General features: G+C 44.3%; 1 protein-coding gene across 1 annotated transcript in view; it reads left to right on the forward strand.

Moving 5' to 3' along the window:
- The window catches only part of ccdc78 (coiled-coil domain containing 78), a 64,949-nt gene that overhangs the window by 32,787 nt on the left and 17,164 nt on the right, over positions 1-14,998 (forward strand). The window contains exons 7-10 of the mRNA XM_033040460.1: positions 4,121-4,288; positions 10,645-10,733; positions 12,388-12,466; positions 14,864-14,989. Coding sequence (XP_032896351.1) covers positions 4,121-4,288; positions 10,645-10,733; positions 12,388-12,466; positions 14,864-14,989 — 462 coding nt within the window. The remainder of the gene's footprint in view (positions 1-4,120; positions 4,289-10,644; positions 10,734-12,387; positions 12,467-14,863; positions 14,990-14,998) is intronic.

The following is a 14,998-nucleotide window of genomic DNA, read 5'->3' on the forward strand; positions in this document are numbered from 1 at the left end:
ATCGGCACCTCTGAGCGAGGTGCCGCAGGTCGGCAATGAAGCATTCAACAGGTTCATCAGGCTGTTGCTTGCGTGAGAAGAACCTGGCCCGCTCCAGTATACGGTTGGAGGGCAGGTCACATATCTCAGCGAATTTGCGCAAAAGACATACCGGGTCGTCGGCCGATTCAGCTGGCTCGACCGGTTGGTCGTTGTCATCCAGGACCGCTGGTTCGTAGACAAAGGCTTGAGCTCTCTTCATTGCGTCGGGACCGGCCAGGTTGAGCAAGAGTGATGCTTTGACCGCGGCTGGGTCGTTCCGGTTCGCAATATTGACGTAGTGAGTGTAGTCCATCACAAAAGTCGACCATCGTTCCGCAATGTCAGCATCGAAGACAAGAGGAGATGGCTTTCGGCATGAGGATGCCATATTAACGGAAACCCGAAACTGGGCACTAACGGGGACAAAATAAATGAAAACCGGTAAACGGGAAACGCGAGTTTTAAACTTCTGACACCATGTAAAGGAGTGATATCTGACACACTGTAACCTTTACTGGTAGTTTATTATAGCACATGGCACACACGTCCCAGCACTGACTGCATCCAGCCTTCAGGCGTACTGGGACCTAGTGGGAGGAACAAAGGGAGGATACTACAGTTATACTAATATGATGGGGCGTGGTTAGTGGTGATGAGGTAGCTACATTATAGGTTGCATGCATAACCCATCTACAATAGCTATAGGCTAATTTCCATCTGTAGTCCCTCTGGTAAACCAGGTTAACACATCACAACACATTCAATCCATAAGAAAAGAATCAAAACAAAACAAAAGACAAACAAAAAACATAACAAAACAGACAATAAAGTTAAAAAGTAACAATAAAAGACTGCCAGATGATTATATTACGGTTGATTATGAATACAGGTTTGATTTTCCAGTAACCATTTTTTGAGTTGTTTTGTAAATGTGGTGATGGTTGGCAGATCCCGTATGAAGCAGGGGATCGCGTTCCAGGTATGCGACGCTCTATAGGAAAATACTGTCTGGCCAAATACACTTTTCTTAAACGGGACAACACAATCACCCCTGGATGCTGCTCTTGTCGACCTATTTATGTTCTTCTTTATAAATTCTTTTAACGGAGGTGGGGCTAGTCCATGGATGATTTTATAAACTAAAATTGAGTCTGAATAATTTATTACATTTTCTCAGCTCAGCAGATCAAATTTTTTAAGGATGCTGGTGGTACATTCTGGGCTTTTTATCGAGAGTTTTTAAGGCTTGTTTGTAAGCAATTTCAACAGGCTTTATCGTGGACTTACATGCCAATGAGCAAGTCGTTATACCGTAGGTCATGTATGGCATAATCATAGCATTAAAATATAATTTAGCCGAATCAGTAGTTAAATTATTCCTAATACATCTAAAATTGGACAAATTAAATGTAATTAAATTCACTGTTCTTTTTGCACTGTTCTTAGTGCTTTTAATGTCTTTTAATTTTTACTGTTTTTTAGTCCTTCGTTTTACGGTTTTTAATGGTTTGTAATAACTTTTTGTCCATGAGTTCTCATGTACAGCACTTTGTGGCAACTGCGGTTGTTTAAAGTGCTTTATAAATAAAGTTATTATTATTATTATAAGGGATATGGGGAAGAAGCAGGAACAGGGTACTGATTTTGGATGATCAGCCATGATCATATTGAATGGTGGTGCTGGCGGGCCGGATGGCCTTCTCCTGCACCTATTGTCTATGTTTCTATGTCTATGTCTCTATAGCTCTCGTGCTGTCGTGGGAATTCCTTGATACTACGTACCTCAGTACGCGCCTCAATACCAAATGTGGGCAGATTTTGTTCTCAGCTCTGCAAAACACACTTAACATCAATTTTCATTTACAGAAAGTACAGATCTTAGACAATTTCCTTTTTTCCTTTTCTGTAGTAAAGATCCATTGCTGTGAAAATGTTCTGTTTCCAGAGGCTATTTGTTTATTTTGCAATTTCTGTACTGCACCAATTTTTTTCTGCGGTCACTTGATTTGGAGTTTGAATTAACTGCGGAGATATGTGTACATGGATGAGAGAACATGTAAAAGTACCATGTGTGTAGGAAGGAACCGCAGATGCTGGTTTACACAAAAAGATAGACACAAAATGCTTTAGTAACTTGGCAGGTTAGGGCAGCATCTCTGGAGACATAGAATAGGTGACGTTTCGGGTCGACACCCTTTTTTGGACATGTATAAGTACCATGTTGTATTGACATATAAATTACAGATTAGATAAATTGATGATCAGACTTCAGTTGCTATCATTACTCACCAGGAGGTTCAGTATAAGGTAGAGATTTCTACTTGAAAGATGCTCTCATAAATGTGACAGTGAAAGGCAGAGAGAGAGTGAATATGGTGAGTACACAGTGACTGTGCACCACATGAATGGATCCTGACAGCCAGTGGTTGATGAATGTCAGTAGACAACATGTTCCTGTGGGAAGGAACTGCGGATGCTGGTTTACTCCGAAGATAGACACAAAATGTTGGCGTAAAGGGCCTGGTCCCACTTTCACGACCTGATTCACGACCTCTGCCGAGTTTGCCCTTGACTCGTACTCGCAGCATGGTCGTCACAAGGTCGTAGGAGGCTGTAGGTAGATCGTAGCAGGCCGTGATGCTAGTCGTAGGTACTCGTGGCATCAAGTAGGTCGGGGCTTTTTTTTCTAGCCTGATGAAAAATGTCCACGAGTAAAAAAAGGTCATGAATTAGGTCGTGAAAGTCGGACAGGCCCTTTACTCAGCGGGACAGGCAGCATCTCTGGAGAAAAGGAATGGGTGGAGTTTCGGGTCGAGACCCTTCTTCAGTCTGAATTCAGTCTTCTGTCCCGTTGAATTAGACAACATATTAGATTTTGTGCACTCACACACAGGAACACAGCATATCAACGTTTGAACTGAGTGCATACAAACACAGAAGAGGCAGGCAGGAGAGAATGGGTTGAAATACATGATTGAATGGATACATGATTGATACATGATTGATACATAATAGATACATGATTGAATGGCGAAGCAGACTAGATGGGCTGAATGGCCTAATTTTGCTCCTATGTCTTATGGCAGTGGATTGTTAGGGTGGGGACATTTCTAAATAGTAGCAAGGAGGTGGCAGAGATCACGGAATATGGATCACATGCGGCAATACCTACTCTGACCACCTCTGCTACCAGTATCTAGTAATGGAAACTCCAGACGATTAATCCAAAATGCTCGCGGTCCTGTCTTACACTTACCCTAACCCATCATTAAACAATCGTAGCACCACAATATCATGTACCACATATAAAAACCGGGATACATTTACACAAAATACACTTACAAAGAAATACACTTACAAAGAAGCACACTTTCCTTTCTGCCCCCAACTGATGCTGTTTCTTCTCCATTAAATCCACGTACTGCCTTGCTCTGCTGCCTTTTAACATCTCCTGTAAGGCCTGATGCAGACTCTGTCCGCAAATTCCTAGCTCTCCAACAGCGACATCGATCGCGCTATGAAACCTCTACAACCCATCTCCACTACACGTACACTTGCTTTCCATCCTCGCTGCTCAACCTCTGCTGCCAAATCTACATATCTAAGCTTTTTCCGTTCATAAGCTATGCTATGTTCCATGTTCCATGTTTGAGTTGGAACTCCAAAGATTTTAGTTGTCAAATAGAAACAAACTATTGTACTTCAGTAGCTATTCCCACAACATCCTGGACAATTTAATATCTGCATCTAGATATTTAGCGCTACACAATCTAGATCACAAATATACAGCAATACCAGAAAGTCTAGAAAGCAAATTAAAGTTCTTAAAAAACGTTTACGCAGCAGGAAGAAAAAATTAAGAAAGGACAACAAGGCTTAAAAAATGTTTTTTCAAACAACAGACACAGGGAAAAGATAACAATAAAAATATTACTTAAATATTTTTTTAAAACATTAGACTAGAGGAAAACTCTCACAAATAGGAGGAATAGAGTAAAAAAAATTAAATATAATTTTTTCCAGTGAAGGTTCTATTAAGATTTCAGTCCTAGAGACTTTGATGGATCAATGATTATGAACGATATCTGTTTTGTGACAGGTTGCAAGGAATGATGAGCTGAGCATGGAACTCCTGAACTTGGCCAATTCCAGGAACTCCCTTATCAAGGACCAGGACCAGCACGTGAAAACCAGAGCCATTTACGATGAGGCTGCCGTGGAGTTAAGCAGAGTGAAGGATCTTGTGGCCAGACTCAGCAGTCAGAAGGTGAACACAACCACTATTCCATGAACATGGTTACGTTTTATTCACTGGCCAGTGAGAGATGGCCCAGCCCATCTCTCGCCTTTAGATATGAAGGCTGCAGAAATGCACCATGCACGAGACAAGTAGTTTCAAGTACTGTCTGTGTGGTATGGATCTAAGATTAGGCCTTCAAGGATGTAAGAAATATGGAGCCAAACAGCTCAGCATTGAACAGGCCATTCAACCCACCATGCCAATGCAGACCATCAAGGATGCAATCAAAGGGTAGTTGTCGGCGGGTGTTTTCCTGATTGGAGGCCCATGACCAGTGGAGATCCTCAGGGTTGAGATCTTGATGGTGGGTCATCACTGAGGTCCTTCTGGAGGTGTCCCCCCCCCCCCCCACAGTTCAGTTGGTGTGGAGTTCCAGGACTTTGACAGGGCAGTGACAGAATTATAGAAGCAAACAGTACAAAATCAGGTCCTAAGGACCAACATGTCCATGTCAGCCATCAAGTACTTATCTAATTTAAGGGCATTACATTGGGGAGCCAGGTTCAATCCTGACTTCGGGTGCTGTCTGTGTGACATTTGCACGCTCTCCCTATGACCGTGTGGGTTTTCTCCTGGTGCACCGGTTTCCTCCCACATCCTAAAGACGTGCAGGATTGTAGGTTAATTGGCCTCTGTAAATTTCCCCTAGAGTGTAAGGAGTGGATGGGAAAGTGGGATAACATAGAACTAGTGTGGATGGCTGATCTATGGTTGGCATACACTTACTTGGTGGGCCTTGCTGTGTCTTTCAATCAATCTATCAGCATATATATTATCAGCATAGACAGTCGGAGGATCTCACCGGGTCAAGCAGCATCTTTGGGGGGAAATGGACAGACGATATTTTAGGTCTGGACCCTTCTTCAGGCCAAAATGTCATTCATCCATTTCCCTCCACAGATATTGCCTGACCCGTTGAGTTCCTCCAGCTGTTTGGTTTTTGCTCAAAATTCCAGCGTCCACATCTCTCGTGTCTCCACATTTACTGTCACTTGGTCCATAGGCTTGGTAATTCATGTAGTTGGCTGAAAATGTCTTAAATATTACCAAAGTACCAGCCTCTACCACCCACTCATGAAGTTTCTGAAGAAAAGTCTGAGTTTCTGAGTCTGAAAAAGGGTCTTGACTCGAAACATCATCTATCAATTTTCTCCAGAGATGCTGCCAGACCTGTTGTCTAACTCCTGCACTTTGTGTCCTTTTGTGTATTAACCAGCATCTACAGTTCCTTGATTCTGCAGTTTCCAACCACCCTCTGAATGAAATAAAAATCTTCCTCAGATCCACTTGAAACCTCTTATCTCAAACCTGTACTCTTTAGTTTAAGCCACATCTGCTTCAGGGACAAGTTTTCTACTATCAACCCTTTCTGTGGCTCTCATGATTTTGCAAAGCAATGAGGAAAGAAAAGGGATACATTTCAAAGACAGATACTGCATGACTTGCAGGAGAACCTGGAGGTGGTGTCTCCTATGAACTGATCTCAACCACAGTCATCTCCAACATCTTCAACCTCTCACTTCAATAGTTTTCTGTCCCCATCTACTTCAAGGAAATCTCCATCATTCCATCCTCAAGAAAAGTAGAGACTGTCTCAATGAGTATTGTCCATTTGGTCTAACATCGGCCATAATGAAGTGGAAGACGTAATGATCTACATTTCTGCCAGTCTCCTTGAACAATGTAGACCACTCTCTGAATGAGGGCACAGGAGAAATTGGTCTTTGGAGGAGGTCATCTCCATTGCACTGCATTCAGACCAGAATCACCTTGACAATAAGAGCACCTGTGGCAGGATGTTATTATTGACACCAACTTAGCTATCAACACCATATAGTGAATAAGCTCATCTGTAAACCTCTTGGCACTTGGCCTTAGGACCTTCATCTGCAACTGGCTTCTGGACCTCTTGACTGGCAGATATCAGTTGGTTAATAACAGTTGATAATAGCATTTCTTCCATCTTGACATCAGTTCTTCTCAGGATTGTGTGCTGAGTCCCACGCTCTACATTCATAACTGTGTGGCCAAGTGCAATGCCAACACAATCTTTACGTTTTCCAGTGATACCACTTTTGATGTACAACATACGGGAAAGTGATCGAGAACCTTATGTGACAGGCCAATAACATTGCCCTTCATGTCAGTAAGACAAAGAGATGGTTGTTGTCCTAAGGAAGCGAGGGGGTGAACACACCTCTGGCCGCATGAAGGACAATGGAGATGGTGGACAGCTTCAAGTTCCTAGACTTCCAAATCACCTGCAGCCTGACTTGGTCCCTTCACACTGCCGCGGTGGGCTGCGAAGATGTGGCATGCCCAAGAGGATTGCCTCGAACTTCTGCAGGTGGGTTGCAAAAGGTATTCTGACAGAATTAATCTCAGGCTGGTATGGCAACCGCTCTGCTCTCTACCAACGGAACCTGTGGTGAAAATAGCCCAGTCCTTCCCAGGCTCCTCACTTCATTCCACCCAATCCATCTTCATGGTGCGTTGAAGGGTTGAAAGTATTGTCAAGGACGCCTGCCATCCTGGCCATTCTCTTTTCTATCTTCTATCTTCTGGGAGAAGATACAACAGCTTGAAAGCTTGAACATCCAGGCAAGAACCTTCTTCTCCAATGCTATCTGACTCCTGAATCAAATCTTCTTTCACACTCCATACCCAGAAGTGCTGCCACGTGCTCTTACTCTCATCGATACCTCATTCAGTTATTCTGTTATTGTATTATAAACTCCTGTTGCAGGACTTGCATTTTGAACTACAATCTTGCACCATGCTGCTCTTTTGCCATTCGTTGTTGCATTTATTGTAATATAAGGAGGATATCTTCCCCTTTTTGCTCTACCTATTGAACTTGAGTTTAACGATTGTATTTATGTATAGTATCTGATTTGATTGGACAACATGGAAAACAAAGCTGTTTGGCAGCACCTTGGTACACATGACAACAATAAACCTAAGCCTAAAATACAGAGAGATTTCTGGGCATAAAAGGCATCATAGAAAATGGAGAATAAGAGGGAATGTGGTATTTAGATAGAAGATTAGCCATAGTGGTGAAGCTTGTAAAGCCGCTGCCTCAGAGACTTGGGTTGAGTCCTGACCTCAATGTTGTCTACGTAGTTTCCATGTTCTCTCAGTTTCACTTAAGTGGTTCCGTTTCCTCCCATATTTCAAATTCACTTGGGTTGGTAGATTAGTTGGCCCTCGTGTGCAGGTGAGTGGCAGATTCTGGACAGGGGGAAGGGGTATAGTGAATGATGAGGTTGTGTGGAGAATAATAAAATGGATTACTTTAGGATTGTTATAAGAAGTTAGTTGATGGTCAGCATGGATTTGATGGTTTAAGGGACAGTGTATGTGCCGTGTGACTCTATAATCATGTTAAATGGTGAAGTAAGCTTGGATAGGTAACATTTTGGGTTGGGACCCTTCTTCAGACAGGGTGGCGTTTCAATTTGGGGTTCTTTTTCAGACTAAAGAAAGGTCCTGACTTTAAATGGCATCTATCCATGATTTCCAGAGATGCTGTCTGACCCGCTGAGTTACTCCAGCACTTTGTAAATTTTTTTAATTTCTGGAGTTGTGCATTAACTGCTACCCAACCACCCTTCTATTCCTTTTCTCCCTTGTATAATCTTTTTTCCCCAAACATACCATATACATTAAGTTTCTCAAGCACTACTTGTTAATCTTTGTTAATATTGAAGCCATCAGGTGGTGCATTCGCATGCAAAAGTACCCCCGACTGTTCAATCTTTACTGATAGGTACAGCCTTACAGTTCCAGTATCACTCCAGTAAATATTAATCGCACCTATCTCAAGGTTCTTTGGCGGCCAGATTCAATTATAATTGTATATCACATAATATAATTCTATATCTTGAATCAATATTTCAATTCTAATGAAATATTATTTTGTGGCAACTTTTCCCGGTTTTGGGGAATATTGCAAGAAACAACACATTGGTTGGATTCCTTGTTTCAAGATGCCGATATTATAGAGACCCTCTGAAGCAGACAATGTCTGCAGATGTACTTAAACCATTAAGCTTCATAGCCCATCAGTTGTATTTTAGGTAGTAAACTTACAATGATGTTAATGAGTTTGCTTTTACATCCATGGGCCATCAAGACTGAAGAGGCTTCTGAATACGAACACGCCACGTTTGTGAGAAATGTAAGTGTTCATTGAAAGGTGTTTAAAAATGTCGAATTTTTCTGAACCTGTAGCTGCCTTAAGGGCCTGTCCCACAAGCATGCGACCTGCATGCAGCAAGCGCGACCAAACTGGAAGCGGGGGCCGCACGGTGGTCGAGTGATCCCCGTACAGGGCCGATCCCACCAGCATGCGACTGCATGCGGCGAGCGTGACCAAACCAGAAGCGGGGGCCGCACGGAGGTCGAGTGAGTGACGTGAAGTTCGAGTGAAGTCCGCGGGAAGTTAGCGTGTGATGTACGGCATCAAGACGCTGCATATGGCGTCGAGACGCTGTGTATGCCCGTCGAGGCGGTGCGTACGGCGTCGAGGCGGCTGCGGGCCGGCACGGCAGGCCATTGCCGCGCGGAATTTTTGAACAACGTCAGTTTTTCGGAGCCCCGCGCGATGTCGGGACAAGCTCCGCACAACTCCATATGGCCCCGGCGATCGAAGTGGGACCGGCCCCGTGAGGCCGTACGGCTCAAGCGACCACGTTAGGTCGCGCTTGCCGCATGGAGTTGCATGCTCGTGGGACAGGCCCTTAAAGCTCATGTTAAAATGAGGCAATTTCACCTTATGGTTGACTTGTTTCATACAACTCGAAGCTTGCTCCGGTAAAAACATATAATACGAATTAGTTTCTAGTTTAAGTTAGAACTCGCATAGATTCAAAAGCAAACAAATCATTTGAATGATGATGAGTGACTGCAACTTATAACCATGTTATAAAAAACATGACATGCTGGAAATAACTCAACAGCAGTAGTGGAAAGAGAAGCTTGAGCTTCTCTTCCACATTTGAGCTTGTCAGAACTCCTCACCCCAAAACTTCATTTTTTTCCCTCTCCACAGATGTTACATGATTCAGTAGGCCTTGTTTTTCATTTTAAACATACAGACTTTAGACTTTAGAGATACAGCAGGGTGGTGCGGGGGTAGAGTTTCTGCCTTATAGGGTGATCAAGAAGGTTTTCAGTACATTGACCTCCATCATTCAGGAGATTGAGTATAGAAGCTGGGATGTTTTGCTACAGTTGTACAAGGCGTCGGTGAGGCCGCATTTGGAGTAATGTGTTCAGTTTTGGTCACCCTTCTGTAGGAAGGATTTGTTTAGCTGGAAAGAGCGCAGGGAAGATTTACAAGGATCTTGCCAGAACTTGAGAGCTAGAAAGAGAGGTTAGGAAGGCAAGTGCTTTATTCTTTGGAGTGCAGGGGGCTGAGGGGTGCACAAAATCATGAGCGGGGTAGTAGAGTGAATGCACAGAGTCTTTTACCCAGAGTAGGGGAATCACGAACATATGTTGAAGGGAAAGATAGTAGGATTTAATAGGAACCCGAGGTGAAACTTTGTTACACACAGGCTGGTGGGTATATGGAATGAGCTGGCTGATGAGGTAATTGAGGCAGGTACTATTACAACACTTAAAAGACATTTAGACAGGCACATGGATAGGAAAGGTTTAGAGGTGATGTGGCCCAAATGTGGGCAGCTGGGATTAGTGTTGATGGACCATGGGCAAGTATGGTTGAAGGGCCCATTTCTGTGCTGTCTGCGTATATGTTATAGGACAGATATTGTCAAGCTGGAAATGATGAAGAGAAGATTTACGAGGATGTTGCCAGGCATCGAGGGCTTGAACTATGGGGAGAGGTTGAGCAGGCTAGGAGCGCAGGAGGATGAGGGGGTAATCTTGTAGAGGTGTACAAAATCATGAGAGGAACTGATTGCATGGACGCACAATGTCTCTTGCCCATAGTAGGGAAATCAAGAAACAGAGGGTGAGGGGGAAAAGATTTAATAGAAACCCGAGGGGTAACATTTTTGCACAAGGGGTGGGGGCCATGGGTGGTTGTTGAGGCAAACAATATTTGCAATGTTTGAGAAACATTTAGACCGGTACATGGATAGGACAGGTTTAGAGGGAAATGAGCCAAACACAGCAGGTGGGACTAATGTAGATGAGCCATGTTGGCCAGTGTGGACAAGTTGGGCTGTAGGTTGCTTCCGCTCTGTAAGACTCTCTGACTCTTTCACTTTGAATCTTGTTGAACCTGTTGCCTCTTTTTGACGTGCATTCTTGATGTTTAAATTTGCTTGAGATCGATGCTTTTACCTCAGTTGTTAGGTAACCAGGATCAGATCAAAGACCAAATAGACGTAATGAAGCTAACCTACGAGAAGCAGCAAAATGCAATGGAAGAACGAATGTAAGTACGCCACCATGGGCCACTGTTCAAATTGGCGAGGATTAAAGTTAGATAAGATCAATCTAATTGCATTACGCAATAATGATATTCGTTGAGGTGTGTCGTTATTTATACCGCATGTTTATTCTTCCCAAGTTTGTTTCATAAAAATATATGGAGATCCCGAAATCAAATAACATCTGGGAATTATCTTGTATTTCTTCTCAATCTCAGCACAAAAGGCCACTTCTTTAACATCTCTGAGAACTGAGATCCATGCTTGGGTACAGAAGAGAGAGCAGTATGTCAATAAACTAAATGGAGACATAGTGAACTAAGGATTCAGAACAGCAAATGCTCATTTATTCCAAAGATAGACACAATGTGCTGGAGTAAAGGGCCTGTCCCACGGGCATGCGATTCCATGCGGCAAGCGCGACCTAAAGGGCCGGTCCCACCAGCCTGCGCCTGCATGCGGCAAGCGCGACCTAACCAGAAGCGGGGGCCGCGCGGAGGTCGAGTGAGTGACATGAAGTGCGAGCGAAGTCCGAGGGAAGTTTGCACGTGACGTACGGCGTCGAGGCGGCTGCGGGCCGTTGCCGCGCAGAGTTTTTGAACACGGTCAGTTTTTCGGAGCCCCGCGCGAAGTCGGGACCAGCTCCGCACAACTCCATACGGCTCCGGTGATCGAAGTAGGACCGGCCCCGCGAGGCCGTACGGCTCAACGCGACCACGTTAGGGTGCGCTTGCCGCATGCAGGCGCAAGCTGGTGGGACCGGCCCTTTAGGTCGTGCTTGCCGCATGGAGTCGCATGCCCGTGGGACAGGCCCTTTAGTCAGCGAGACAGGAATCATCTCCAGAGAAAGATTGTCTAAAGAAGGGTCCCGACAAGAAACCTCACCCATCCTTTTTCTCCCGCTGAGTTACTCCAGCACTTCATGTCTATCTTCTGCAGATTCTGTAATCTTGCAAATAACACAAAACGCTGGAGTAACTTAACGGGTCAGGCAGCATTTCTGGAAGACTTGGATAGGTGATGTTTCGTTTGTTGTCTATTGAAACGGCACCTATCCATGTCTCCAAAGCTGCTGCCTGACCCGCTGAGTCAATCCAGCACTTTATTTTCAATAAACTAAGTTATGGGAGATGGTGGGTGTGGATGGGAGGAAACTTCGATTTTTTAATGTATTTCTATCTTATATTATGTGACCCCTTTATTAGGGTGGCACAGAGGCACAGCGGTAGAGTTGCTGCCTTACAGCGCCAGAGACCCGGGTTCGATCCTGACTACGGGTCCTGTCTGTACGGAGTTTGTACGTTCTCCCTGTGACCACATGGGTTTTCTCCAGGTGATCCGGTTTCCTCCCACACTCCAAAGACTTACAGGTTTGTAGGTTAATTGGCTTCGGTAAAATTGAAATTGTCCCTAGTGTGTAGGATAGTGCTAGTGTACGGGGATTGCTAGTCGGTGCAGACTCAGTGGGCCAAAGGGGCTGTTTCCACGCTGTATCTCAAAGTCATCTAAAGTATTAGCCCCGAGTGTGTTTGCCCGTAGGTTTGATATTATGTTGCTCATACAACCTGGTAGATTTTGTTCGCGCATTATTGTATAACTGCTTGTAAACCTCTCGGTCACCATGGGTTGAACGTAAAATCTTTCTGATCTCTGCTTCAGTGTAAAGATGGGCAAAGAACTTCAAGAGGCCAAAAGAGCTATTAGAAACACACAACACAAACTGGCAGAGCAAACAGTGGTGAGTTGTTGATGATGTTGCAGATAATTAGAGTCATAGAGACATGTAACACATAACAGACCCTTCAGACCAACTCATCCATGTTGACCAAGATACCCCCACCTGTGCTATCCCCATTTGCTCACATATGGCTCATATCCCTCTAAACCTTTCCTATCCATGTACCTGTGCAAGTGCCTTTTAAATGCTGTTATAGTACCTGCCTCAACTACCTCCTCTGGCTGCTCGTTCCATACACAAACCACCCTTTGAGTGAAAAAGTTGTCCTTCAGTTTGTATTAAATCTTTCCCGTCTCACATAAACCTATGTCCTCCGGTTTTTGATTCCTGGTCTCTGGGTAAAAGACTCTATCCATTCAATCTATCCCTGCCCCTCATGATTTTATACACCTCTATAAGATCACCCCTCAGCCTCCGCCGCTCCAAGGGATAAAATCCTACTTTGCATCACCTTTCCCAACAACTCAGCTCCTCAAATCCTGGCACTATCTTTGCAAATCTTCTCTGTACGCTTCCCAGCGTAACAACATCTTTCCCAAAGCAGGGTGACCAAAACTGAACACAATGCTCCAAATGCAGCCTCACCAACATCCGAACTTCTGTACTCACTACCCTGACTGATGAAGGCTAATGTACCAAAAGCCTTATTGCCCACCCTATCTGCCTGTGACGCTACTTTCAGGGAACTATGCATTGTTCTCCTAGATCCTGCTCTACAACACTCCCCAAGGCCCTGCCATTCACTGTGAAGGTCCTGCCCTTGTTTGACTTCCCAAAATGCAAAACCTCGCACTTCCCCACGTTAAATTTCATTAGCCATTTCTCAGCCCACTAGCCCAGCTGGTCAAGAGACCTCTGTAATTTTTGATAACCATCTTTACTATCTATGTCACCACCCGCTTTAGTGTCAACTATAAACATATTAACCATGCCTTGTCAATTTGGTAAAATAGTCAATTGTATCTAGTGTGTAGGGTAGTGCTAATGTACAGGGTGATCGCTGGTCGGCGTGGACTCGGTGGGACAAAACGCCTGTTTCCACGCAGTTTCTCTAAAGTCTAAAGTCAGAAACCAGGGGGCATAGCTGTAAATAACCACTGCCTCACATCGCCAGTGACCCAGGTTCAAATCTCACCTCTGGTGTTGTCTATGCGAAGAAAGCACGTCTCCCTGTGACTGTGTGGGTTTCCTCCGGGTGCTCTGGTTTCCTCCCACATCCCAAAGATGTTTGAGTATGTAGGTTAATTGCCCTCTGTGAAATTGCCCTGAGTATGTAGGAAGCGGTTTAGAAAGTGGGACAACATTGACCTATCTAAACGGGTGATTGAAAGTCGGCATGGGCTCGACGGGTCAAACCTGTATGTCTAAACTCAACAAAATTCTACAAATAAACTATAACAGTATAGCACAGGAAAAGGCCCATAATATCCACGTCAAACATGATGTCAGATTAAACTAATCTCTTCTGCCTGCACATAATCCATATCCCTCCATTCCCTGTATATCCATGTGCCTATCCAAAAGCCTCTTAAACATTTGCCTCCATTGTATTTGCCCCTATCACCATCTCTAGCAGCATGTTCCAGGCACCCACATGTGTGGGCATAAAAACCCACTCATTGAAACTTGCCCCTCTTTTAATTGTTTCCGCTTTCACCTTGAAGTGACTGTATGTCCTCTAGTCTTTGACATTTGCAGTTTGGGAAGAAGATTCTGACTGTCCACCCGACCCATGCCTATCATAATTTTAGAAGGAAAAATATTTTCAACCAGAAGTTCGTAGGTGTTTGGAACTGAAAGGGTGGGAGAGGCAGAAATACCTGAGGTGGAGAAAGATGAATATTTGAAAGATTAAAAGGTTAATGGTTGTGGGGAATGGGCACAGAAGATAACTTTCGAGGTGCAGCACGGAACCATGACCTTTGCTGGACTGAGTCCGTGCTGACCAGCGATCATCCCGTATGCTAGCACTGTTCCACACACTAGGGACATTTTACAAGTTTTTTACCAAAGCCAATTAACCTGCAAACTTGTACCTATTTGGGGTGTGGGAGTAAACCGGAGCAGCCAGAGAAAACCCACGCAGTCACAGGGAGAACATACCAACTCCATACAGACAGCACCTGTAGTCAGGATCAAACCCGGGTCTCTGGCGCTGTAAGACAAAGTGTAGGAGTAACTCAGCGGGTCAGGCAGCATCTCTGGAGAAAAGGAATAGGTGACGTTTCGGGTCGGAAACCCTTCTTTAGATGGAGAAAATATTGAGGAAATATCTCAGTCAGCTCGTGTTAATTTTTAAACTATAAAACATGCACAGATTTGCCTGCCACTTTCTTTAGATAATGATATATTTAAAAGGGAAACATCTTCCTAATTTTGTGTTGTCGTCCTCAATAGGCATTGCTCGGTTCCCAGAGTCACGTGAAGGAGGTGGAAAGTGAGAACTCTCAGCTGCAGCTGCGCCTGAAAGAACTGAATGAAGAATACCGCATGCGGCTTGTCCGCTACATCGAAGATGTAACAGTGAGTGGT

This window comes from Amblyraja radiata, chromosome 22 (genome assembly GCF_010909765.2).
Source record: "Amblyraja radiata isolate CabotCenter1 chromosome 22, sAmbRad1.1.pri, whole genome shotgun sequence".
In the NCBI taxonomy this organism is placed as follows: Eukaryota; Metazoa; Chordata; class Chondrichthyes; order Rajiformes; family Rajidae; genus Amblyraja; species Amblyraja radiata.